This window comes from Rattus rattus, chromosome 8 (genome assembly GCF_011064425.1).
Source record: "Rattus rattus isolate New Zealand chromosome 8, Rrattus_CSIRO_v1, whole genome shotgun sequence".
Taxonomy (NCBI): domain Eukaryota; kingdom Metazoa; phylum Chordata; class Mammalia; order Rodentia; family Muridae; genus Rattus; species Rattus rattus.
In genome coordinates, this window is record NC_046161.1 from 114,767,139 (window position 1) to 114,795,018 (window position 27,880).

At 43.4% G+C, this 27,880-nt stretch overlaps 1 protein-coding gene and 1 pseudogene across 1 annotated transcript in view; both read right to left on the reverse strand.

Annotated features, from left to right (window-relative positions):
* The window catches only part of LOC116908029 (sodium- and chloride-dependent transporter XTRP3), a 39,728-nt gene extending 12,051 nt beyond the window's left edge, over positions 1-27,677 (reverse strand). The window contains exons 1-7 of the mRNA XM_032911294.1: positions 27,525-27,677; positions 13,240-13,380; positions 11,754-11,845; positions 9,489-9,716; positions 6,590-6,700; positions 5,457-5,698; positions 4,254-4,416 (exon numbers count right to left, since the gene is read on the reverse strand). Coding sequence (XP_032767185.1) covers positions 4,254-4,416; positions 5,457-5,698; positions 6,590-6,700; positions 9,489-9,716; positions 11,754-11,845; positions 13,240-13,380; positions 27,525-27,645 — 1,098 coding nt within the window. The 5' untranslated portion in view covers positions 27,646-27,677. The remainder of the gene's footprint in view (positions 1-4,253; positions 4,417-5,456; positions 5,699-6,589; positions 6,701-9,488; positions 9,717-11,753; positions 11,846-13,239; positions 13,381-27,524) is intronic.
* Positions 1,864-1,950, reverse strand: LOC116908449 (annotated as a pseudogene).
* Positions 27,678-27,880: the final 203 nt, after the last annotated feature.

The following is a 27,880-nucleotide window of genomic DNA, read 5'->3' on the forward strand; positions in this document are numbered from 1 at the left end:
ATCCTCAATTGAGAAAATGCCCCATAACATCCAGCTGTGGGGCATTTTCTTAATTAGCAATGGGTGGGGGGCAACCCATTATAAGTGGAGTCATCCATGGCCTGGTGGTCCTGTGTTTTATAACCAAGTAGGTTGAGCAAACTATGGAAAATCAGCCAGTCAAGCAGCACACCTCCATGGCCTATGCATCAGCTCCCGCTTCCAGCTTCTACCTTGGTTGACTTCCTTCAATGATGAACAGCAATATGGAGCTGTAAGACAAAGCAAACCTTTTCCTCCCCTACTTGCTTTGGCTCATGATGTTTCATTAAAGCGATTTTAATCCTAACTAGAAGGACAAGCAATAGGAAGGAAGTGCTGTGTCTCTCCCTGAGCTGATTTAGCATGGCATACCCAGGAAACCAACCAAACCAACCAACTACTCCCCAACCTCACTGATAAACCAGTGACACAGAGTCTCTATCCTTATCTTGAAAGTATTCTCTAGAAGCAGTCAGTCAAAGTCTTTATATTAAATCTAAGAACTAATCTATGTGTTCACCTAACTCTTTGAATTTTATTGTGCTCAAAGTACAGGAAAACAATTGTGCTTAAAACGCTATTAAAACAATATTAATAGTGAAATAACAATAAAAAGACTGATATAAATATTAAAAAGAAAACAGAAGCAGTCTGTAGATGTGAGAATTGATTGGGGAATTAACAAGATACAAAAATTTTTATGTTTCTTTTGCAACCAATGTAAACAGTGAAGGAAATAAGGAGAAAGACACTATTCACAAAAGCAACAGAAGTTATGCCAAGACATTCATGAAGAAAATTAGCTGACAGGAATAAGCGAATAAGAGGAAGTGTGTTACTAAATCAAAACCCAATCCAATTAACTGAAGAGGGTGGAACAGAGGACGGCACTCTTCTGTATCCCTATGAGCTGATCTGAAGAGAAGGCCACAGTCAACAACAGAGAGTAAAAAAAAAAAAATCTAGAAATACTGAATGTTAGATTTAACAAAAACAAAAACAAAAACAAAAACAAAACATACTGAAACTCCGAGGACTGGCCAGAAGAGCAAGACCAGCGGGAAGGTTTGCTCTGGGGCCACATATGGAAGAGAAAGTAATGGGAATTGAACTGAAACAACAAACCTCAAACAAACAAAAAACTTTAGAGCAGATTTGTTTGGTTTAGCTGGAACAATAAATGGAACCATTCCTCAAAGACAGCCCTATGCCAGAACAGAAAATTCATACTGAATCTCTAAATCCTAGAGACCCTATCTCCACCAATGTAGCAAGCGATGATCCTGACAATTACAAAGAACACAAGGTTGAACTGAAGTTGACTCAGACTCAGAGGCAAATACACTCAGGCGGAACTGTGGGAACTGTGGGCAGAAAATCAGCTGGCACCCTGATGAGAGTGCACCCAGCATCAAAGATGAGCACGGTGCTCCTCTCCCAGCTCCTCAGGCCTAGGACACACTGCGGCAACCTCTTGGGCTGAGAAACTGATCCAGATCACAATCCGGTCTAACTTGTTTTGAGTTGCAGTCTCCCCACGCCCATCTCCCCCGCAGAGTCAGCTACAAACTTCACTTTAGGGCTTGGTAGAAATCACACTCTTCCCAGAAGGAAGATAAATTTGCTGATGACATAATGTTTTTGTGTCTATCAGTGTGTATCTCCATGTATGTATGAGCGTGTGAGTGCCACGTGTGTGCTTGGGCCCATGAAGTTCAGATCCCCAGGAACTGGAGTTATGGATGGTTGTGGGCTGTCGTGTAGGTGCTGGGAACTGAACCTGGGTCTTCTGAAAGAACGGCGAGTGCTATTAGCCACCCCTGACATAATATTTTTAATTCTACATTATTTCATATGTACCTTTTCAATTAGCAATAATCGCGCCTCTGATAAACCTCATTGGCTACGATACTGCCACTGTGCAAAGCTTTGTATGTAGTTTTAAGTATTGTTTTTGTGTTTTACTCTTGGTTTTGTTTTAGTTTTTATTTTGCTTGAACGGGGTTTTGTGCTTTTTCTTTTTCTTCATTTTATAGTATTTCCTTTATTACTTCTCATACCTCCTACATGTACTTTTCCTTTCAATTCTACAGAAAAGGAGGAACAAAGAGAAGAGGAGGAACGAGAGAGGGGGTGAATAGCAGTAAGGAGCAATGATATATTATGTATTGAAATGTCAAAATGAAATCTGTTTTTATATGTTAACTATAAAAATACTATTATGTACAGAGTTAAAAGTAAAAAAACAAACAAACCAAAACAAAACAAACAAACAAACAAACAAACAAAACCACCTCACTACACAATTCAAAAGATATTCTTCTGAAATTGCAGTATAAAATCAATGCCATTTTAGTAAACATTCCCTATGGGAATTTTCTCTCCAATGAAACTTCCCAGCCGATAAGGGGTGATAACACAGCGAGCTTAGCAGAAGCAAGATCCTGGGTTTGATCCCCCACACTACCAAAGTAAATTAACTAACAGATCCCATCAGCCTCACAGATAAATGTATAAACAAACAAACAGCATGCTTCTAGAGTGAAATTTAGGAAAATATCACCTGGCTATTAGCTGGAAATGAACAACAACTGTAATATATATTATATAGAATATATATAATTACATCTTATGAGACATCTTCTATTCCATAAGGATAGAGTACTTTTTCTTCCCTGCCATCTTTAGCTTCTTTCATTAGCATTTCCTACTTTTATTGTCAATATCTCTCATTTCCTTAGCTCAAACAACTTAATAGCAAAGAGTCCAGCTTAAAAAATAGCAAAGAAATGCCACACATAGATGTTTCTTTATGAAGGGCTGCAGAGATGATGGTTCAGCAATTAACAGCACCTGGTTTGGTTCTCAGCAACCACATGGCAGCTCACAACCATTGGTGACTCCGTTTTCAGGGGATCTGTTGTTCTCTTCTCACCTTTGCAGATACCAGTCACACATAGTAGTACAAATACATACATGCATGCATACATACATATACATATACATACATACATGCATACATGCATGAATACATACATACATGCAAGCAAAATACTTATACATGTCAGTTAAAATGAATAAATTTAAAAAGTTTAAAACCAACACAGATAGTCAGCAAACATATGAACTAAAAGTGCAGCATTAGTAACCTCAAGGAAACGCCATTAAAAACACAATTATATATTATGGCAGATGAAATGAAAAAATAATGTGTCGAGGAGACAGCAGTATTCTCATCGTCTAAAATTTTTGTTAATTTCTTTTTATTTTTTATGTGCGTTGGTGTTTTACTCACATGTATGTCTGTGTGAGGGCGTCAGATCCCCTGGAACTAGAGGTATAGACAGTTGTGAGCTAATAATGTGGGTGCTGGAATTGAACCAGGGTCCTGTGGAAGAGTAGCCATATCCCACATCTTATTGCAACATCCATTTTAAAAAAGTGCAGGATATGAAAATAACCATGGAAGAGTAAACATACAGAGAACATGTGGTACATACACACAAAGGAATACCATTCAACCACAGAAAGAAGGAAATCCTTCATGACATTTACACATTAAATGGCAAAAGCCCTGCAGTGTCCACTGAGAAATGGAACTATCTGTGCTTGTGGGCTGGAGTTTTACATTAGCTTGACACGAGCTACAGTCATCTGAAAGGAGGACATCTCAGCTGAGAAAATGCCTCTGTTAGTTCCAGCTATAGGACTTTTTCTTAATTAGCGACTGCTGGGAGAGAGCTCAGCAGCGGTGGGTAGTGCCCTTCCTGGAATGGAGGTCTTGGGTTCAATTAAAAAAGCAGGCTGAGCAAGCCAGTAATCAACACCCTCCATGCCTCTGCCTCTGCTTCTAGGTGTCTACCCTGTTTGAATCCCTGCACTGACCTGCTTCGATGATGAACAGCAACATGGAAAAGTAAGCCACACAAACCTTTCCTCTCCGAGTTGCTTTGGTCATGGTGTTTCATTATAGTAATAATAACTCCAACTAAGACAGTGTGTTACCTTATTCCCTCTGCCTTTTCTGAGTTTTTGAAACTTCAAAAGATAAAGAAAAGGAGGGAAAAACTCAGAGACGCCAGGAGAACTTTCTAACAAGAATGATCCCAAGTAGCAGCTGGACGAGCAGGAGTCCAGTCTCGCCTCTCACTGAGGCGGGGAAAACAACCCTGTTTCCTGTCTTCATGGACTGTGTGGAGAGAGGCAGTCCCCACCCTCCCCAGGCCTCTTACCGTGTTCAGCTCTGATTCCAAGCTGCAGTTTCTAATGTGTGGGAACACTTCACTGTACTTGTTTGGGTAAGTAGATGCCAGGTAGTCCTTCACCTCCTCCAGGTTGCTGGCTGTCAGAAAGCCATCTTCAAGGTCAAAAGAATTGGTCAGCAGCAGAATCACCCTGCAGAGCAGACCACCATCTTGACCTTCATGACTAAGAGGTCACTGGCTCCAAAACCTGGGAGGAATGTGATTACAGAGCTGCCCCACAGGCAACCTCTTCCTTCTTCCCTCCTGCCCAGTGAGGAGGGGACCTCCAGACTGGTGACACTTTGATAGGAATAGCAACTCTGAATGCCTGTGCAGAAGTCTCACAGACTAAGCAGAAATGAGCACAGAAACTACCATCCCACAGGCTGTTTAACATCTGGATAAGAGGTGTCTGATAGAATTGGATGGGATTATGTAAGTGCTCTATGCTCCACAACCAGATTCTCAACCACTGGCAGTGACAGCACTTGAATGTGGCTTATGCCATTGAGGAACTGCTTAGAAATAAAGTTAGAATGACTTAAATATATTTACTTATTTTCAGACAGGGTCTCACTATGCAGCCTTTGCTGACCTGGAACTTGTTTTGTTGACCAGGCTGGTCTCACACTCAAAGACCCACCTGTCTCTGTCTTAAAGGCATGCATTACCACACATGTATTAGGATTCTTAAACTTAATTTTATATCACTGTGCAAATTAAATTATTTTCATGTATACTGAGTTCCACTAATTTCAGCCTACTGTAGAGATAGCTACTTATGGTCAGTGACCACTCTACTGAATATCTTAGAATTTGAAAGATGGTCCTTTGTTTAAGGGAAGACACAGACAGTAAACTATGTAGTCTCTGAGACTTGGCCAGAGAGGTCTTGGTTACACTTGAGATAGGGAATGGGACCAAAGACATTGGTATTGTTTGCTGAATACCCTTTCTGCTCAATGTAATAACCACTTTAAAGTGCCCACAAATCACAGTTTCTGGTGCTGGTAGAAGGCAGCCATATGCAATAAAGAAAGGGGAACTGAACCCATATGGTAGCCCCCAACAGTGGGTTCTACAGTTGATTTTTGGGAATCTAGCCCTTCCCAGTCACCCTTTCAGCTCAGAGCTTTGAAGCCTTGCCTTCCCACTTGAGGCCCAAGGCTCCCAGAGACAGTTTAGACTCACTTGTTTAAGCAGTTTTCATAGTTGAAGGTGGCCTTGAAGCCATAGATGGAGAAGGTGACAATGCTGGCAAATATGGAGGTAGAGCTGTTGATGATAGACACAATGACAGCATGCTTCTGGCAGTTGTTGGATGGTTCATTGTAGCTGGCAAAAGCGATCAGGCTGCCAAAACCCAAGCCCAGTGAGAAGAAGATCTGCGTGGCTGCATTGATCCAGGCCTTGGGGTTGGCTAGCTGTTCCATCTAGAAGGCCAGTAGGGATAGGGCTGAGGAATCCTTGGCTCTATTCCCAAATTCTCCCTCGCAGAAGAGGGAGGCTCAGAGATGGAGAAGAAATTATTTTTCATACTTTCTAGAGTCCAGTCTGTCCCAGGCTGTTTCCAGTGTATTCTCTGGCAGGTAAACTACTCAGCAATTTTCCTGTTCTACCCACTATGACACCCTGCCCATGGACAATGTGGTTAAATACTGTACGGTCTGATAGGGCAAAACCCATGGAATCTCTAATTCACCAGCCCGGCACTGCACTTGTCCATGCACAGAAATGTAGGTGATATAACCTGGATGTAGAGTCCAGTCTGAGGTGACTCTAGCACTGACACCAAAGGCATTTGGAACAAGGGCGTGCATTTTGAAAGCTGCTACACTCATCTCTTTCCTGCCATAAGGTTTGTTAAGCAAAGAATGTCCCTTACTCCAAATGCAATAGATTTCCAACTCAAGAATTCTGGCTAAGCTGACTGGAAAGAAAGAGTTAAGGTGGGATCATGGTGGCTTAGAGGGAAAGTGTCCAATATGGGAACAGATAAGGGAGTGGCTGGAGTGATGCCCATGGTCTCTAGCTCAGTGGAGAGTATGGACAAGGCTATGGGTGAGACCTGGAACAGGGAGACCAGAATGGAGGCACAGGCACTAGTCATAAGGGGCAGTGAGGGTAGCAGGAGGAAATGGACAAAGGATTGCATTTCCAGAACGCATAGTTGAGGAAGAAGTCTGGGCACCCAGGATGTCCATAACCTTTGGCCCAGTCTTGGGCTCACACTGGCCCTGCTGATTATGTATCTTACCCTTTCCTTTCCTCTTTCCTCCCGGGCATCCCAGAAAGGAGCAGTCCCCTTCCCTTGCAGCTCTTACCTTAGGTGTGAACATGTACATCAGGCCATTGGTGGCTCCATGGAGTGTGAGGCCACGGACCAAGTAGATAATAAGAACACAGTAAGGCATCAACGCGGTGAAGTAGACCACCTGTGGACACCCAGAGACAGTAAAACTGCTGGAGCAGTAGGGATGGCAAGGCAGTCAACCATCCCCACAAACACCTTATTTCTTTGGTGGTTAGGCTGTGCCCTCAGCTGCTGACAGCTGATTAGGATACAGGGTCTGAGTGTGGTCAGGAAAAAGGAAGTGTGGGACATGACTGACCACATCTGTTGCCACCATGACATTTCTCCTTCAGTGGACTAGAGGCAACAGGTACCCAGGGTGGTTCTTTCCACATTCCTTCAGCCTCTCTGTCTCTAAAAAAGGGTTGAAGGAGCCTGCACAACATATGTGAGTCTCTCTGTTCAGTATTAGAGCCAAATTTGGCTCTGAGCTTTCTGGAGTCCTAAGAAAAGCAGGAATACCAGTCACTTACAAGATCTATGTTGTCCCTAAAAGGGAAATTAATTCAGTGTCTTGGAGCAAAGCCATCTCTCCAGGATAGGACCAGAGAGAAACCTGGGCAGGCATGCCCATAGGTGGAAAGCAGAGATTGGAACAAAGTCCCCACAATAAATGCAATAAATAGTACTGATGGGATGTTGTGGCATCTCTCATAAGATGTCTCATTATTTGGCTAAGCCAATCTTCTCTCCTTACTAACATGCATCATAATCTAAGGATGCATGCTTGGTTGCTTCAGCAGGGTTATATCAGACTTGGGGTCACCCTGACTTTTGAAAAGCCTCAAAGAAAGCTTTCAGGTACATGTCTCCCTGGCCTGAGTGGGAAAGTTTGTTCTTTTAGGTCAAATCCACCAACACAACTAACCACGGCTTGATGTGCTTGAATTATGCTCAGTCTTCCATTTCCTCCTTGACATGGCACCATATTTCAAGAATGTCTAAGACTGTCAGAGGCAGAATGTAGGGTATGTTTACAATGGCTTCTTATACATTTAGGGGACTAATAAACATACCAAAGTACTTAATACATCAAACCAGAGAGAGATACAAATGGATAAGGGTCCTATGGCCTTGTGTGTAACAAACTTAGGGGTGTGGGGAGGCCTGACCCAGGTCCACAACACTGGGAACTTAGAGGACACTTCTGGAAAACTCTGGAATTTTCCTCTGCACCCCAATGGACCACGTTTCTTAAAGACCTTCTGGGGTCCTCACTAAAATGGCTCCCTTCTCTCCCTGGTGGGAAGGATGGCTGGACATGTGATCCAGCCTAACCTATCAGAAGAAACAACACTGACCAATAACTAAAAATTTGGAGGAGAATAAAAGATATTTTAACAGAGAAGTAAAAGGCAACATCTTTAAGAAGCCCAGTGCCCTCCCTATACATGGAGCTTCCAGGGTATTTCTGTCAGGTCATAGCCTCAGCAGAGAAAATAGATGGTGAAGATCGATGTCATGATGTCCAAGGACTGCTGAATTTCACAATTATAAGAGGCCTGGACAGGAAAGGTCTGCTTTCATCTTTAAGGGTCAGATATCACGCAGATATCTTTTGGATCATGCTTAGCCTGGGCTGGGACAGAGCAGTTGCTGCAAAGGCTGAGTTCAGTTGAGAAAGGGCACCTGGGGTCCTTGATTCTTATGCTTGGCTGTGGGGCAAGCATTTTAGGGCTAAGAAGCTGGCCACCAGGGGACTTAGTAACCAATGTACAATGTCATATCAGGTACAACACTGGGTTTTCCATGCAATATCTCAATGACATAGGTTGTTCTAAGCTTGATGACTCATGAAAAGCCTCTCAGTGCTGGAGAAGGCAGCTTGGGTGATGAGGAGAGTGAGTACTAAGGGCTTGTGGGTTTCTCAGAAGAGGAAAATTGGAAGTGACTAAGTCAGAAAAGACATTCATGGGGCGTCACCAACATGATGGGAAGTCCTTGGAGTAAATCTGGGCTCTGCCCTGACTCTGCTGTCCCTGGCTGTGATCTGGGGACATCACTTGACCTATCTAAAGTCTTTTGCAGGTGTCATCATTTATCTACTCTGAAGGGCTACTGAAAGAATAAGACAATGTAGGCATGTGTCCAACTATGGATTTGCTTTGCAGGGTAGCTGAATGCAGTGTTCACTGCAGCTTGAGACAGGCGCAGATGATGGAAACACAGCAGACATGTTAGCCCTAGGAGGAATGAAAACCTGGGCATCCAGGGAGAAAGGGCTTAGCCAAACAAAAGGCCTAAATCAGCATTGTGGTGCATCCTTGGTCTTCCCAACACTGAGAAGGCTGAGGCAGGGGATTCAGTATGAGTTTGAAGTCAGTTTGGGCTATATAGTAATTTCAGGCCTACCTGGCCTATGTAAGAAGACACTTTTAAAATAAAAGCCAAAACCAAAACCAAACCTCAAACTATACAACAAACAAAACATAAACCAAGAAGAATAATCCAACAGTTCTATCATTGAGTCACTGAAAGCACTTTGAGATGAAACCTCATATTCAACCACACAATAAACTCAATGGAAGCTGATGCTGAGGTCTCTCCTTATAATAATAGCTTTGGAATTTGAGGGGGAAGGACTGAATTATCAGATGTTTAAAGCTCTCCATGAAATGTCCTGGTATAGCAGCACAGCTGAGTTTGACAGCTGGCTGGAGCCTCTCATTTCAGATTCAGTATGAGAACTCCGACCACCTCTGTAAGCTAGCAGAGGAATGTGCCAGTAACACCATTTATGCCTTCTGATCCAGTAAACCTCTACTTCTGGACTACAAGAGAGAGAGAGAGAGAGCCCTTGGCTTTGATCAGTGTTAAGATGCTACTCATCCACCCTCTCAGATCCAGCACCATCACAATGCCCAGACCACCTTGCCAGTAGATTCGGTGCCTCTCAGGATGCACAGATATACCATCAGCCAGGCCAGGGTGAGGCACAGTGCTGGCTCCCACTGCACTCCTCCATTCTCCTGGATGGACGGTGAGATGTTGAGTGTTTTCCTGTACCAGAAGTACTGTGTCGACGAAGCCTTCTCACACTCCTCATCATAGCCTGTGCGGTTACTATTCAATGGGCAGACAGACCACGGCAGGGGATCCTTTGGAATGAAGTGAGAATCAACAGAGAGGTAAGGGGAAAGTCAAGGTCTGGGTAGGATGCTAGGAAGTGTCTTTGACAGCAGGCTTTATACCTTGTTTTGCATATATGGGCTAGTCTAATTTGCTTTGAGCAACAGTGGAGCAAAGGCTTCCTGGTCTAGACCTTCAGGGTTCTTGTAATTGTAGGCTGGAGAGGTGACTCACTAGTTAAGAATACTAGCTGTTCTTCCAGAGGACCCAGTTAGAGTCTAAGCACTTATACAATACCTCACAACCATCTGTACCTTTAGTTCTAGGGGATTTAACACAGTCTCCTGGCCTCTGTAGGCACCAGGCATGCATGTGGTACACAGACATAAATACAGACAAAGTACCCATACACATAAAATAAATAATTTTTTAAAAGAAGCAAAAAACAATTGAGCTATGAAGATACTTGGATGAGATTCTTGAAATGGTGAGTTTATTTGGATGGAGAGGTCACAGGAAGGAGACACTGGTGAGAACTATCAGACAAAGCACAGAAGCCCTCATAGACTTAAAGCTTGCCTACCTTGCCTAGCCGACAGAACCTGTAGTCCATTCTCAGTCCCCTGTGAGGACATTCTAACCCATTCTGTTTCATATATTTGGCTGCAAACCTGAGGATATCTTGGCTGTACCCAAGGTCTCTGGGATCGTTTGTTTGGGATGAGCTGAGTATCAGGGTTTTAATGTTCATGCTGCATGAAGAAGCTCTAGGTTATGGGAAAAGTGATTCAGTGGAACAACCAAGAAACTTGTAGTCTCTCTCCTCATCTGCATCAGAAGGGAAAGATAACGTTCCTACATCTGCATGGCTGGAGGCGCTTGCTGAAAAGGACCCCACCCCCACACATGAAGTTGAGTCCTGTAAAGTAGCTTGTAGCTTGTAGGACTGGACAAAGCTCTCATCTGTGATGAGCATGTGAGTGTAGATTCATGAGTACCAAGGACATGCCTGGCCCATAGCAAGTGAAGGTCTGCTGCGTCATTAGTCTGTGACCTTGGAAGAGAGCTCACTGTGGGTAAGGGGAAGTCCACCAACCTGTGATGTATAGAATGCATATAGATAGTAAAGTGGTATTTCCTAGATCCTTCTCTTCTTTTTCCATCTGGGAAAAGGCTGAGATGGATGCAGATACTAGAAGGAGAGTGGGGGGCAGCGGAATTAGGGTCTCTGAGAGTGAAAAGGTCGATGATGGGGAGGACAGAATGTGAATGGTGGAGAGGAAAATCTCTTTACAAAGGTCAGCGTGCAGTGCGGAGCTGTTGGTCCCTTCTAGTTATTTCCTATAATGCCTAGACCCTTCCAAAGAATCAGTGATAAGAATTTGGATAATGCACTGTTTAAAATGCTTGTCATTGAAATAGCTTCTACAGGCCAGGCAGTGGTGGCTCATACCTTTAACTGTAGCACTTGGGAGGCAGAGGCAGGCAGATTTTGTGAGTTCGTGGCCAGCCTGGTCTACAGAGCAAGTTCCAGGACAGCCAGTGCTATACAGAGGAAACCCTGTCTTGAAAAACAGAAACAAAATACAAAAATGAAATAAAGCAAAACAATGACAAAAAAGAAAGACTTGAAGGAAAGAAGGAAGGAAGGAAGAAAGGAAGACGGAAGGAAGGGAGTGAGGGATGAGGTGGGGACAGGACAGGAGGATGAGTAACCATTTCAGACTTACTGGAATGGTGGCATCATCCCCATAAGTCCTTGCCACAGATTCTCTCCTGAGTCTGTCATGAGATGGTTTGTAATGTTTTCAGGACACTTCCTGTAGATATTCCAGTGAAAGCTGTGGAGCTGCTCTGGAGAACTGTGCACATACACACAGTTGCATAGCATGTGACAAGTAGTGGATCCAGGTTCTGATGTCCCCACTTGGTTCCAGCTGTGTGACTTCTCCCACCCTCTCCCCTGACTGAGAGGGCTCCTACGGGCTGGTGTTCTTATCCTCAACCAACTCCCTACCTGGGCCTGAATCTTCTGCCCTTTTTATTCTGCTCTGGACAGAGCTCACCTGGAAGGAGTGGAAGAGGTACCAGAAGCCCCAGGCATTGATGACATTGTAGTACATGGAGAGGAAGAAGGAGACCACCACACTGGCAACACCTGTGGGCAAGCAGAGGGCCAAGCTGAAGAATCAAACGCTTGTGACTTAGCCAGACAGAACTCTGGTGACATCCCAAGAGGCGATCACTTTTCCTTCAGGTTTCATTAGACCTGACATCGCACCAATGACCTTTCCTGGGGTTATGCCCCCTAACCACTGATCATCTGAGATGGGAGACTAATGACAGTGTTTTGACATGTAAGTGTCAGGTCATGGGCTCAGTACTTTGTGTGCCTTTAGTATTCACATCAATATTGTCATTTCTAATAAACTGAAGCTCAGAGCTTGTCTAAAGCAATCTAACAGAGCTAGGGAGAAGTGCCAACCATGTGCTTAATGTGATACTTGCTCCTTTTGGAGATTGAATCACTGCACCCAACCCATGCATATGGCATGAGATATGGATGGGACAAGCCCTGTCCTCCAGCCTGGTCTAAACTGTGAGACAAAGAGGCACTGTGAACAAAGGTTATAAAGTTAGGCTCACACTGGCCCTCAGGAGCTTTGTCATCCCACATGTAACCTGGACAGAGTTGTTGACCTTGGGTTTGCTGGACTATACCAGTATCAAAGTCATTACATAGTGGCTTTCTCCTCCCCACTGAAAGGTCTGGGCAGGAAGTGGGGATTAGTGTCCAAGAGACCAGGTAGCCTTTACTGTTTTTCAAATGTGCAGCTTACTGTGCTACCTCAGCATACTCTGTGGTGGCCTTCCTAGGTCTTCACAGTGAGGAGACATTTTGAAGATGATTCCTAATGCCCCTGACATATTTCTTCTAAAGCCCCTCTCCATTCCTGAACCATTAGCCTTCCTACCTCCTCCCCTTTCTGGGACACAGAGGTTCACAGAACATCTATGGCCATTGATAACCCCAGATCCTGGACTTTTACAAAGCAGGAGACCCACATCCTGGAGGTGCCAGGGGACAGTGACTGAAGATCATTCTGGAATGGTGCACACCTGGTATGCATAGGTGCCTTGGCATCTGTACACAGGTATCGCTTATGGTGCCTCAAAGCCCTATGTGGTACAGTGAAGATAAAATGGGCTCACACACTGCCAGGTCAGTACCAGGCATGCATTAAGCAGGGGACAGTTGTTTGCATTCCCAGATGGTAGGTGGCTAGGACTGAATGAAAATCTCTGTGTCAGGAAGCTACGTCTAACCGTTCACAGAATCTCAAGCTGAGGTCCAGAGAGGAGAGGCCCTGTGGTGGGAGTTTCCCTATTTGGGAGTCAGAATCCAGGGCCCTCTCTCTGCCCAAGTTCCATGGCAGCTCTCACTGAGCTGTCAGTCCACCCAGGCACAGGTCCTGCTCATGGACAGCAACCTGCACACCTGTGATGCCCAGGAACATGAATCTGTCAGGAACTGGAAAATATCCCACATACCGACACCACTAAGGTAGGGGCTGATGGTCCTCCAGGCACCAATGCTGCCCTGCCGCATGCGCTGCCCCACAGCCAGCTCCAGGTACAAGAGTGGCATCCCCTCCACAATGAGCATGATGAGGTAGGGGACCAGGAAACTCCCTGTGGAAGAAGCAGCAATGTCAGTGTGCAATACTTCTATCACCTGACTTTCCCCATCCAGTCCTCTCTTTACCCCAACCATCTCCTCTTAGACTTTCCTACTGAACCTCTATTCTTCTGTCCCTGTGTCTTCCTCCTTCGACACACCTATTCCTCTACAATTTCTCTCACTGTACATCAGCCCACCCATCTATCTGCCCATCGATTCATTTATCCATCCATCTGTCCATCCATCCATCCATCCATCTATCCATCCATCCATCCGTTTGTCCGCCCCCTTCTTTTCTCCTTTTCTCTCCCTTGAGCTGTTGTCTACCCATCCATCTATTTACCCATTTTAGTAAAGGCTATGTTCCCATAAGCTGTAGGGAGTTAATAGTCTAAACCTCAGCGGTTATAAACTAATCTTATTTTTATTTATTTATTTATTTATTTATTTATTTATTTATTTATTTTTTTTTTTGCCCAAAATGTCAAGCCATAACCACAGCAGGTCTAGTGAGTCCCATGGTCAGCTTGTCTCTGTGATAGGACTTATTTAACTACTGTTTGAGGTCAGGTGGAAATCTATGACCTGGTGCCAAGTGGGAATAGGGAATCTTTTCATACTGCTCAACAATAATGTCCATCACTCTCCTAACTCACCCAATTACACATTTCAGGCAAATGAGCTTTGTAATTCTTTTGACAAAGACATTAAAACAATTGAAGATTCAGGTACAGATAAATTAAGTGGAATCCATATTGTGAATTTTATACAAAAATATTAAAATAGATCATAGACCTGTGTTTACTATCTAGAGCTTAAATGTAAAGAATAGGAGAAATCTTTAAAACATCAGGTTAGGCAAAGATGTTTTAAATGCAAAAGCAATCACGCCACGTTTGGAAGGCAACGTTGATAAATTGAACTACATTATATTTTCCCCCTTGGACAACACTTAAAAGAACAAAAGACCAACTTCAGACTTGGAGAAAATATAGATATAACTCCCCCTTCCCTGAGAAAATGTTATATGAGGCACTTAGAGAGGAATCTCAAAACTGACAGACATTCCACTAAACAACACACTGTGGAGTGCTCAGTTCCACCTCAGAATACATGAGTTGGGTCTTTTATCTGGCTCTCTTAGTTCTGGAAGAAGCACCGCAGCAGAGCACAGTGCTGGCTTTGAGTGAATACTTTCCCTGTGAAGGCAGCACAGCAGGGGGCAATGGTGAGATATGGACTCAAACTTTATAACAAACTTCACTTTTGTGATTACTACAATCTGTACTGCAGGCCAGAACCCTAATAACCTAATCATCTTTGAAATATCCTACCTCTAAACACTACTGAGTGGGAATCAAGTTTTTAACACATGAACAAAATAGTATCTGCAAGTGGCAAATGGCTTCATCAGGAGATATTAAAAACTAGAACTCACTAGGAAAATTTATATAACACATTTCTACATAGCACATTTATATAACAATGAGATAAATGTACTATATAGTAACATAAAAATATTTTGCAATCAGTTTAAAGTAAGTCTCCTGACCCACCCTCTCCAAAGAACTACTCTCATGCCTCTTTGATTTAAAAATTTTGATGTACAAGGAGACTTTGGCATCAGAGAGAAAAAACCTTCAAGGAGTATACTTGGTGAATTAAATATAGTCACTGTTCTTCAATGCTCCGACAAAGAGGAGAGTTCTCTTCCCCAACCCTCTGAGTCTAGGCTGGCCTTGGAAAGAGCTTTATCCATCAGAATGTGTGTGTGTGTGTGTGTGTGTGTGTGTGTGTGTGTGTGTGTGTGTGTGTGTGTGTGTGTGTGTGTTTTAAAGCCATTTGTGTTCCAGAGCCTTGCAGCTTTTCATTTTCATGGGATATGGCCAGTGGTCAACATGTATGGAAAATCCTTCCAGAATCAGAAACTCCATGCTGAAGAATTGTGCTACCTCAAGTGCTCAATGTGTAAGGCTTGCAGCCACATGAGCAGGGGCAGAAGAAGTAGAGCAGCTATTTCAGTCTCACACTGTATGAAGTGACTACTATTGCCATAAGTCACTACCTCCCCCATAAGTCACTACCTCCTCCATAAATCACTACCTCTCCCATAAGTCACTACCTCCCCATAAGTCACTTCCTCCCCATAAGTCACTACCTCCCCATAAGTCACTACCTCCCCATAAATCACTTCCCCCCCATAAGTCACTACCTCCCCATAAGTCACTTCCCTCCCCATAGGTCACTACCTCCCCCATAAGTCACTACCCCCCCCACACACTTCTCAGTGCTTTCACTCGGGTCCCATAAAAGCAAGATTCTCTGACTCCCAGTGCAATTAACAAAACCAGGACATTTACTATACAGACTTCCTAAAATTTTACCAGTTTCCCAGAGTAGGATGCAGTCAGAACTTCTAATCTGTCTTAAAGCCTTCTAGTTGTTTGCTTGTTTTTGTTTTATGAATTTGACACTTTGGAAGTTTACTAGAGAGTTATTTTGTGGAATGTGTCTTATCTGAGGTTCTGGCAGAAACACTGAAGTGACCTGATGTTCTCCTTAGAGGTACAAGATGACCATTTCCTCCTTGGCAGTGTTGACTTTACTCACAAGGCTTATGTGGTGGTTGCTAGGTTACTTGCTGAACTTAACTCTTCCCTTTGAAATGATAGAGTACTCTGGAGGAAATACTTTTTGTTTGTTTCTGTTTTAGACGTTGGACCTGACTTGGAGACTTTTACATTCCCATTCTTTTGTGTGGTCATTTTACATAAACCAATAATGCTTACCTAAAACAGTGGTTGATGCATTAGTTATATTTTATAATTCCTATGCCTCTCCTATATTCTACCATTTTCAAGTAATTTGTCAAGTACAACAGATAACTGGAACACATGTGAGCATTTTTTTTTTTTGTCAACATCCCTGCCACCTGTACTTCTGTGTTAGCTTGAGTGAGTGGAACACTTAGTAACAGGATAGCTGGGAGGAGGTGACCTGATTCTTATTCCTTACTTCCCTGAAACCTGCCAATAGATACCTACCAGTATTGTACGATGCAGCACTACATCTCCACAATGGTCTTTTGGCTCCCACCTTATAGGTGCCTCCATGGTTTTGTCAGAGACTGTGGTACTTTATCTTTCTATCTCTTACCCTCTTTTCTCTGTTCCTGACACTTGAGATACAATCTGTGCTCCCTCCTTGGTCTCTGAGGACTTCTTTCCCTCTGTGGTCACTGATCCCTGACTCAGAGCCCTGAGGACCTTCATCTCTGTCTCTCTCTGCGTTTTCTTCACATCTGGCTTCCTTGGAGGCGTCCCTCTCTCCTCCTACTCTGCAAGTCTTACTTTTAAAGTAATAAGCTATGTGAAATGCAGCAGGTACCACTTTCTCCTGCTATCTGTCTCCTTACTATTGAGGAAGCTTTTGTCTTACTCAGGTCTGCAATGCATCGGAGAGCTGGAGCCCACGGAGTACCTGGTGACTGCAGCTTAGTATCTTTCAGGTCTTACTGGACCCTTCACACATACCATGTCTCCCCCAATCACCTCTTCAAATTCTAAGGTTGGGTCTTCATCTTTAGTCTCACAGCTCCTGCTCTTGAGGCAATTGTCATCATACTATTTACAGCTATGCTCTCTGCAGACTTCTAAGCCACCCACTGAGGACAGAGAGGTAGACTTTATCTGGATCACCATTGTCCTTTAGGTCTCAACAAAGGGTCAGGTCCTCAACAGATTATTGGTGATAATGGCTCTACACTAATGGCTCTATTCAGAGGGGTATGTAATAAAGATATTACTGGAGGATAATGGTGGGAATGTCTTAAAAGTTACTCATATTGCTAATAACAGAGCATCTAAAAAATTCACATAGGGGCCAATAAGATGGCTTAGTAGGTGAAGGTGCTTATAATCAAGCCTTATGACCTGAGTTTGAGTCCTTGGACACACATGGTGGAAAAGAGAGAACTGAGTCTCAAAAGGTGGCCTCTGATCTCTATATAAGCAAAACAAACAGTCTAAAAATTCACATAGAACTATTTTAACCTCCTTTGACTTTACTTGTGTGTACACTGGATCAGACACAGAAAGTCTATCCATAAGGATAGGCAGTCAGAGGAACTCTTTGAATTTATGATAAGACACTGTAGATCAACACAAAAGACCAGCATGTTAGAACAAATGTCATCCTCTGAAATAGACTTGCTGTGAGAAAGAGAAGAAAACAGACAGGATTTGTGTTTATTGGGTATCATCTGGCCATGATGAAGAACAGTGTAGAAGAAAACAGGTTTCATAAAGATAAAACAGTAGCTGGGTAGTGATGGCAAATGCCTTCAACTCCAGCACTCATGTAGCAGAGGCTGAAGGATCTCTGTGAGTTCAAGGCCAGCCTGGTTTACAGAGTGAGCTCCAAGACAACCAGGGCTACACAGAGAAATCCTGTCTCAAAAAAGACCAAATAAAATAAAATAGAATAAAAGAGTATGGTGGTTGAATTTGAAGACCAGTGGGAACAACAACAACAACAAAAGCACAGTCAAAATAATTAAAAGAAAAGGAATCAAGAGGTAGACATCATAAGAACAGACAAGGCATGGCCAACAAGCTTGAGCCCTTACTTTATCTAGAACTGAGGGGAAAAGAACGCTACAGACACAACATGTGCATTAATAAGATTTGCAAAACAATTTCCCGATAGTGTGATTGAGATTACAGAACATCAACATACATTTCTGATATTTTAAGTGCCTAGAATATCTAAGAACTGATATAATCAGCTGCAGGATTCTCCTTCACAGAATTAACATATGAAAACAATAGAAAAAACAAATTTTGAGCAAAAGAGATTACAACTCATTCATGGTTCTGAAAGGAAAGATAGTCTCATACTTTGAATCCTTTATTTTCTGTTCCTGAAAGAATCACTTGTTCACATAGCATGGGATCTGAAGAAAGAACTCAATTGTGGAATTGTGTTCTAAAATAAGTAATCAGTAATAAATAAGCAAAACGGTGAAGTCTAAAAACAATATTATTGGCCTGGCAGTGGTGGCAATGCACTTAGGAGGCAGAGGCAGGAGAAGCTCTGTAAATTCGAGGTCATCCTGGTCTACAAAGCGAATTCCAGGACAGCTAGGGCTACACAGAAAAACCATGTTTTGGAAAACCAATAATAATAATAATAATAATAATATTATTATTATTATTATTATTAAAACAGTGTTGATTTCATTGGAAAATAACATAAAAGAAAAGGAATTCATGAATAGGGAAACATGATTCTTTTAAAGATTTTTATGAGTATACTGTCTTCAGATACACCAGAAGAAAGCATCAGATCCCATTATAGATGGTTGTGAGCCGCCATGCGGTTGCTGGGAATTGAACTCAGGACCTCTGGAAGAGCAGTCAGTGCTCTTAACTGCTGAGCCATCTCTTCAGCTCCAGAGACATGATATTCATAGTAAAATCATTGCTACACATATGAAATCCCAGATTATATTCTTAAAATGTGGTAAGTAAGGTAGGGTAAGGAAAGAAGCAAGAAGCAAAGTATGCTGTGGTTTGAATGTGTCACTCAAGGGCCACATATTAGAAACTCAAGTCCTTAATTCATATGGTAATGATATGTGGGGGTGGGACTATGAGAGATGATTGGCTCACCAGGCTCTGCAGCAGTGAATTAATGCAATATAGATGGAGTGGCTTTGAAATAAAAGCAGGTTTTTCTAGGCAGAGCTACTCTGTTTAAACACGTAAGGTTGTCAGGTTACGATACAGTATTATGCCTCACCAGATGCTGAGCAAACTGCACTACGCTGGTTAAGCCGGTTGATCTCCATTGTTAACTTGACTAGAATTAGGATCATTGTAGGAACACACCTCTGCATGTGTCAGTGAGGATGATTCCATAGAAATTCCAAAAAATTGAAAAGGGAATGTCTACCTTAAATATTGCTAGCATTCTGGACAGGATAAGAAGGAGAATGAGAGGTTGAAGAGATCATTTAGTCAGTAAAGCACTTGTCCTATAAGTGAAGATCTGAGTTTTGTTCCTCAACACCCCCAGAAAAAGCTCAGTATGTCTTCGAACTCAGTACCGAGGAGACATAATCCTTGGGACAGTAAATTCTTTGGGCTGGCTGGCCAACAAATCTGACAGAGTTGGTGAGCTCCAGGTTCAGTAAGCTCAGTCTCAAAAATTAAGGTAGATGGGTCGGAGATATGACTCAGTGGTTAAGAGCACTTGCTCTTGCAGAAGACATGGGTTCAATACCCAGCACTTACATGGTGGCTAACAACTACCTGTAGCTCCTGTTCCAGGGGATCCAACATCTTCTCCTGTCCTTCATGGGCACCAGGCATGTAGGTGGTATAGAGTCATACAGCATAAAGTTAAAATAAATGTTTTTAAAAATTAAAAAAATAAGGTAAATTGAGGAAGATGCAGTAGTAACCTCTGACCTTTACATACGTGTATAGATAACATGTGAACAGGCATCTCCCCAATGTGTGTGTCTGTGTGCACATGTGCATGTGTGTCTGTGCATGTGTGCATGGATGTGTGTATGTGCATGTGTGTGCATCTGTGTGTGCATGTGTGTGTATGCATTGTGTGTGCATCTGTGTGCGTGTGTGTGTGTGTGTGTGTGTGTGTGTGTGTGTGTGTGTGTGTGAGACATGCAAACAGATGTGGTAGTGGTGGTAGGGTAAACAGCAGCTTTCATGCTCCCTCTGCCAGGATGGATTGTAGCCCAGAGCTATGAGACAAATGAACTCTTCTCTCCTTAAGTTCCCTTGGTCAGGTATTGTCATAGCAATGAGATAAGTGGCCTATACAGGCATCACACCTTAGGATGCTTAGCCTTTAGAGTCATGAGCTAAACTCATGCCTATGCTTTACGAACTACTCACTTGGTGCTAGTCAGTTATAACAACATGAGACAGAATGCCAACGTGTTAAAACTTTCAACTCCCCTGGGTTATATCAAAGATAACATTTTATTTTTGATACCGATGGGGAAGATAGATATTTCTCCCAAGACTTTGAATTGACTATTAGTAGTGTAAAATCAGAATTAAAAACTTGTAATAATTAAAATCTTTGAGAGGGGAAAAAAGCAAATATATTTTATAAGAGCCCGAAATGTAACAAACAGGAAGATAGCATAAAACATGATTTAAAATAATAGCAAATATAGTCTGATATTGATTATAAATAGATCTAATTCTTCCACTAAAAGATTATGGCTACTCAATAGTAAAAGTGTCAAACTTTAAAGCAATGGGGTTCCACAACTGGAAAATGGTTAAATGTGTTGTTAACTCTTTAAACGAAGTGCTATAGAGCTACTCAGTGCTTTTGAGTTATTTTTAAAAAATATGACATGTTTTTGAAAATGATTACAATCCCCCCTTTTATTGTTTCTGTCCTTCTCTCCTCCTCCTTCTCCTCTTCTCCCTCCTCTTCTTCTTCTTCCTCCTCCTCCTGTTTTTTTCCCTCTGAGACAGGATCTCTATATATCATAGACTGGTCTTGAACTCAAAATTTCTCTGCCTCAGCTACCTGAGTGCTGTTCATTCATCCTGCCTAGCTAGGTGTTCTCTGTGTGTGTATGCGTGCGTGCGTGCGTGCGTGCGTGCGTGCGTGTGATGGGGTGCACTCACATGTGTCAAGGCATGTATACAGAGGTCAAATGCAAAGGTCAGAGGACAATGTCCAGAGCTGGTTCTCTTTCCTTCATGTTCTGGGAACTGAACCACATCATCAAGTCATCAGGCTTGAAAACAAGAGCCTTTATTCACTGAGTCATTTTGCTGGCCCCTTAGGATAGGTCAATTTTAAAAGGAAAAACATCAAATGACATGTAAAATGTGGTTCTGAGTTTTTAAATAAAAATGGGAACAGAGTTATTATCTCTGGGTGGTAGAATCTTAGGGTTTTGTTGTTTTATTTTGTTTTGGTTTTTGTATTAAGGATTCAACCCAGGGCCTCACTTATATTAGGTGAATGTCTTACTACTACACTACATCTCTAGACCCTGATTTTGTATTTTATTCTTCATATATTTCTCTATTTTCTAGAATTTCTACTCATAAAATAGGTTTCTCTGGAGCATGATATTACTTATCTGTATTATTACCACAGCATTGTCCTATCTGCTAAACCCAAGAATCTCATTGGAAGAATCTTTCCTGTGTGACATTTATCCATAGGGCCAAGCCCTTACATTGTGCTCTATCTCTTTGAGATAAGAGAGAGAGAGAGAGAGAGAGAGAGAGAGAGAGAGAGAGAGAGAGAGAGAGAGAGAGAGAGAGAGACTCAGTGTAACTCACAGAAAGTCAACTCATGTTCCCAGACTCTTGGTCTCCCTCCATTTATATACCTTTGTCCTCTACAAAAACCAGAGCAAGTGTGCAAGTGTCCATTAAGATTAAGAGCTTGAAGGAGCCTTCTTGGGTCAACCAGAGCTTCCAGGGACCCTTTCTTCACCTAAGAGGTAGCTTATCCTAGTAGATGACCCTGGGTCCTGCTAAGACTTGCCCCTAGTGATGGGGGAGACCACCTGGAGGTCCGCTCAATGCAGGATCCCATCCTACTCCTTCATTCTCTTTATTCACCCCCTCTCACTTTATTCTAGAGGTTCCCCCTGGGGCTGGAATCAGGTCCATGTTTTAGAAACAAAAGCACAGGTGAGGAAAATTGAAACCCTTCTTATTCTCCCTGACCACCTGGATCTAAAGCTTCCAGAATTTCTCTTCTAGTCCTTTCTCTATAGCTCTCTGGTAGCACCCTCCCTTCACCCCACTACCCAGTATATATATATAATATCCGTGGCCACCATCCTGCTGGACTTCATAGTGATGACCATGCCTCTCTCCTGCTTAGCTATGGCCTTGCCTTCAAGAGTAAAAGTTCAGCTTGTGACCCAGGGCCCTTGAGGACATGCTGGCCACTTCTTCAGCTCCTCTCACCTCTCACCTGTGTTGGTATATGCTTCATGTATCACACTCACCTGGAGTTTCTGGCCATTCCCTTTAAAAGTTGCACTCTGTGCCTTTTGCACAGTTTTCTCTGCTTGAAGTATTTTACCCTTAGCTCTATCTGATGGGCTTATTTAATGATGTCATTGCTACAGGCTTCTTGGACTCTACCATACATCAAGTCCTTCTTCAGTCTTTTCCGTAAACAGCTCCACCTGCTCTGAGCATAGAATGCTTATATGTTTGCTCCAGTGTAGTCTTCATCTCTCCTAGTTCCCTCACTGCTTAGAACAAAATATATGACAGTGATTATAGGCTGCAGAGAATCACATAGAGAGATTTTTTTAACTGTTACTGGTGATTCTATCATGAAGGTGAATGGAAGCCTTTTCACTAATACATGGACTCTAAGCCTTTTTGTTTATCTGCTCCACCATAGGTGAGACCTGTCACCACAGAGGAGGGATGGCTTAGCCTAGGAGGGCTGCATGGGAACTTTTGATATGGGGAGGAGGAAGTTTCCAGGGGAGGATGAGGAGGTGAAGCACACAGAGTAGAGGGAGGACATTAGACGTAGTGTGTACTCAGAGAAGAGCAGAAAAGGGAAGAGGCTGGAACAAAAGGAATATAGAACCCTAAAGGAAAACCCAGGAGACACCTAAGCTCTTGGTCAGACCCCTTCCAATGTCCATCTGAAACTCCAACTGAGAGTACCACAGGAGGAAGTCTTGCCTTTATACAGAGTTCTGTAGAAGAAGTCCAACTTGGAGACAGAGGTCGTTACTCCTCCTGAAGTTACCTATGCTTCTCTGGGCATGGTTTCCATCTGTAACAAACAGGGCCACCCCTAGGAGTGCCCTGAAGACTGACTTGAACATCTATAGAAAATGCTGTACAGCATGAATGACTGACGTGCCAGAGGCCCAGTGCAATAGGTTGTCACTAGAACTGATGCTGGAGACACTGGAGAAGAGAAGCTGAGGCTCCTCTGTGGCCCAGACCACAACTCGGGGCTTATGCACCATGCCCAGGCTGGATGCGGGTTTGAGCCATGGTCACCACAGCACCTGACTCCAGTGGTGTACAGGCCCTCCTGGAGCAGCTCACATAGCTATCAGTCCTCACCTCTTTCCAGGCTTGCACCCTGGGAGTGTGTGGCCTTCTGAAGCCAGCTAGAGTGAAAATGTTTATACCAGGATGGGAAGCAAATGCTATGACTTGGGACTCAGTATGGCAGGCCACTCCCCAGCAGCAGATATAATGGGGACATTTGAACGATTTCACCCTTCTTCCATGGTATGGCCTGTAGACTGGCAGTACTAGTCTCAACAGACTATGTTTTAAAAATGTCAGGTCTCTGAGAGCAATCCATTTGAGGGGTTACATTTTGGGCAGTTAGAATTAGCAGAATTAAGGGTTTAGGTTAAAAGAACTCACTTCCTGTTCCAGAGGGAAATGAGGGTTTTGAAGAGGAATGAAACACTAACTCTTGAGAATGACATTGACCTTCTAAAGAGTCAGATCCCCCTGATTTCCCCCTATGTCATCTAAAGAATAATTAAGAATAAATAATCCACATTTTCTCCAGCCACACAACTGCTCTTCTTCCATGCATTTTACATGCATTCAAATCTCACACACGAGTGTGCGTGCACACATACAGAAAGAGAGAGAATTCACACACAGATATATATACACACACACATTCACACACACCCAGATATACCCACACACGGATATATATATACACACACACGCACACATACAGATATACACACATACATTCACACACATACACACACCTCACACACACACACACCACATACACACACACCACACACACCACACACACAGATACACACATAGAGATATATACACACACATTCACACACACAGTTATACACACACACATACACACACAGATATACATACACACACACACACATTTATATATACTGCAGGTGAGTGTATGTTTTCTCACATTGGTATTCAGCGCACTTGCATCTCAGAAGGAATTAACACCTTAGACTTTGGTCTGCTGAGTTAGTTTGAAAAGGGGATTTTGTAAAATTCCTCACCATCCTCTTTGGTTTTGTGTTTTGCCTTTGGTGCAGGGGTTGGGGTGGGAGGTAGAGCTGTTCAGAGAAGTGTGACACCTGGGACATAATCTTCAGAACTGACCTTTGTTCAGGGCTGGCTGAAGGGAACAGCACAACAGAACCCCTCAGAAAAGATCTTAATCCTCCCTGGGAAGGAGGTGTTTGGCAGTTTATAAACAAGCTCCTTGTCGAGTAGATTACATCTGTATCCTCTAGACTGTAGGGCAGAGGTTCTCAACCTTCCTACATTTCTTCATGTTGTGGTGACCCCCAATCATAAAATTAAAAATTCATTGCTACTTCATAACTGTAACTTTGCTACTGTTATGGATCATAATATAAATATGTTTGGAGATAGAGGCTTGTTAAAGGGTTTTCAACCCACAGGTCGATGACCACTGCTCTAGACAGTCTTGAGTTTTTCTCTTAGAACTCAATGAAAGCTAAGAATAAGCTCAGATCCCCTGGGTTTGGGGTGGTATTAATAACTCATTGTCAGTTCACAACTATGGATCCAGAGTGGGTACAAATGCCACCAGCATCTCTCATTGTTCTCTCTCTCTCTCTCTCTCTCTCTCTCTCTCTCTCTCTCTCTCTCTGTGTGTGTGTGTGTCTGCTGCTTTATGTGCACATGCATTAGTGGAAGTCTGAAGTTGATGGTGGGTAGCTTCTTCAGTCTCCATTTTATTTACTAAAGTAAGTAAGGCCTCTCTATTGAACTCAGACTTTGCTGCTGGGCTAGTCTACCCTACCCAGCTCGCTCTAAGGATCTTGTCTCTGCTTCCTGAGTGCAGACCCTTACATCTGCCAGATGTTTACCTGGGTTCTGGGTATCCAAACTTTGATCCTCATGGTTGCACTGCAAGTGTTCTATCCATTGAACCATCTTCTCAGCCTGCATTTACAGTTCCCCACTTCAGGTCTTGCTTATTCACTCAGTAAGTTTTTATGGGGTACCTCCTCTGGCTTCACAGCACTGGGGGATTGGATGAGCAGGGTGAGAGAAAAATTCTAAAGCCCCACTGTTTGTGACCCAGTGCTCATTTGACTTCACAGTTAAGGAGAGTCAGAAAGACCAGCAGGGGAGGGGGGCATGGAAGTTCTTCAAGTAAAGAGCAGCACAGAGCAGGGAGGAGCTACCTGGTGGGTAGTTGAAGCAGGGAAGAGCTTAGGAACTGGGCTGAAGATGAACTGCATGGAAAGAAGTGGAAATACCAACTAGGAGATGGTCAAATGTCTAGTGTGCCACGAGAAACAGTTTAAACCATTTACTTTAATTTTGGACACATTTGCTGTCTGTCTAACCTGCAAGTACCCCCTCTCATCTACTGCACCCTCAGTCCCAGGCCCTGTCTGTCCAGCTAAACAGCTGTACCAAGATTTCCTTTGGTTTCTTCTTCCAGTTATCATGAGGGTCTCCTCGTACATATTTAACTTCAAAATCATTTAGCCTTGTTGTGCCACCTGAAGGCTGTTCAGGTGATGGTGCCATTATAAACAAGGAATTAAGCAGTCACGTGATAGCGTGGTTTACCTGGCCTGGTGGTTGGGAGCTACAGACCCAGGATAAAGAAGGTATTGAGGCAGTTGGACTAAGCACACAATGATGTGAAAATCTGCCTCTGACAATTAATTCTTTCTAAAGCCAGTTGTGACACATTACAAGCGTATGATAGCATATGCTCTCTACATACAGCACACTTGATGGTTCAAATAAAAATAAACCAGAGAATTAAGAATGTTTCTTTCTTTACGTCTATAGATTAACCTTTTGATGAATTGATCTGGCTAGAGTGACAGGAGGAGGGAGGGTCAGATTTTCTTAAGCAGGTTAAATTTTGTAACACACTAACTTAATATTTTTGACTGTCCTGATAGTGAGAAATAATGTGCTGGTTAGCTCTCTCTCCCCTGACTCACACACGTGCTATTAGATTTCTCCTCCCACATATACACAAACATGCTGTCAGATAAACAAGAACCACCCAGAGAACTATTAAAAACACTTTTTAAATTCTCTTTTCTCTGCATGATTTTAAGCACAACTGCTTAAAAATGTTATACAGTTTTGAATCTGACTTTACTTCCCTCCACTTATCATATAATAAAACTCCTAAGATAAAAGTTTACTAAAGCTTTACCTCTATGGCTGTCAAGGGGACCACTGGGTGGATGTTCCACAACTTATTGAACCAATCTTTTCTTCTGAAGGGCTTAGCAAGTTTCCCACATTTTGATCTTATTAAAAGACGGCGGCCATGTTATTTTCTGCCTCTGTTAGTATGCTGCTTTTTCCTTTAGGTGAGTTTTTAGAAAATGGAATTGAAGAGGGAGGTTTTTATGCTGAGACTTACTTCCTTCATGCCATACTGACCCCAGAACGGTACTTGGACTTCGGAAGGTCCCAGTCCCAGAGTTCTCCGCTCTTTTCTCTGCTAAGCCAGTGCAGGGTGAAGTGTCTGTCCCACCCCTCACCTGAGTTTCTCCCCTACTAGGTCAGAGGAAACATTTATAAAAACAAAACAGCGGAACCAAGAAACAAATTCGCTGGGCATGGAATTATTTGCTTGTCCTGTCTGTGATTCCAAGTTCAAACCAAGTCTCCACATCTACAAACCAATCTTTTTTATTAACTAAAAATAAAATAAATCGCTCACAACCCTTTTGACTTGTGTTTCAACTTGCGGTAGGGAACTTAAATTTCGGATCTGCAAGCTTCATGGCAAGTTCCTGTTAAACAATTTACACTTTTACACCTCTGTGAAGGGGTGACGCACCAATCCTTCCCCGGGACAGCCGGTTCCCGGCCGCCCGCTGTCCTGCACCTGCTGGAACCACAGTTGGGACTCAGGACCCCGAGGGTCAGTTTCTTAGGGCAAAAGTCCCCATGCCGCTGCGTTCTCTGTCATCGGGGTAACCTGCCCTTGAAGTGCGTGGGACAAAACACTTTGCTGAGCTGGGGTGCCCCGGACAGAACGCCACCCCGAGCTGAGGCTCGTGGGACCGAGCGCCACCGCCACTCAGCGTCCAGGCACCCGCCGCATCCCGCGTGTCCACACTTACCTCCGCCGTACATCTGGCACAGGTAGGGGAAGCGCCACACATTGCCCAAACCCACGGCGTAGGAGATACAGGCGAAAACGAACTGCAGCGGATTGCCCCATTGAGGCCGTGCCTTCTCCATGTCCCGCGCTCGCTCGCTCCTCGTCAGGGCCTGGTCTCTGGCCGCCGCTCGCCCGCCTTTTAATTGCTAATCTCATTAACGCGCACGAGAGGGGCGAGGCCGGTAAGTGGGGAGCGGTGAGCCCCACCCTGCCTAGCCTCGGCGGGGAAGGCGCCCCTCCTTGGTCTGGGGTGTGGACTTCAGAGCTCGGGGAAAGGATCACGTTTCCTCAACTTCTTACTGATTAATCGACGAC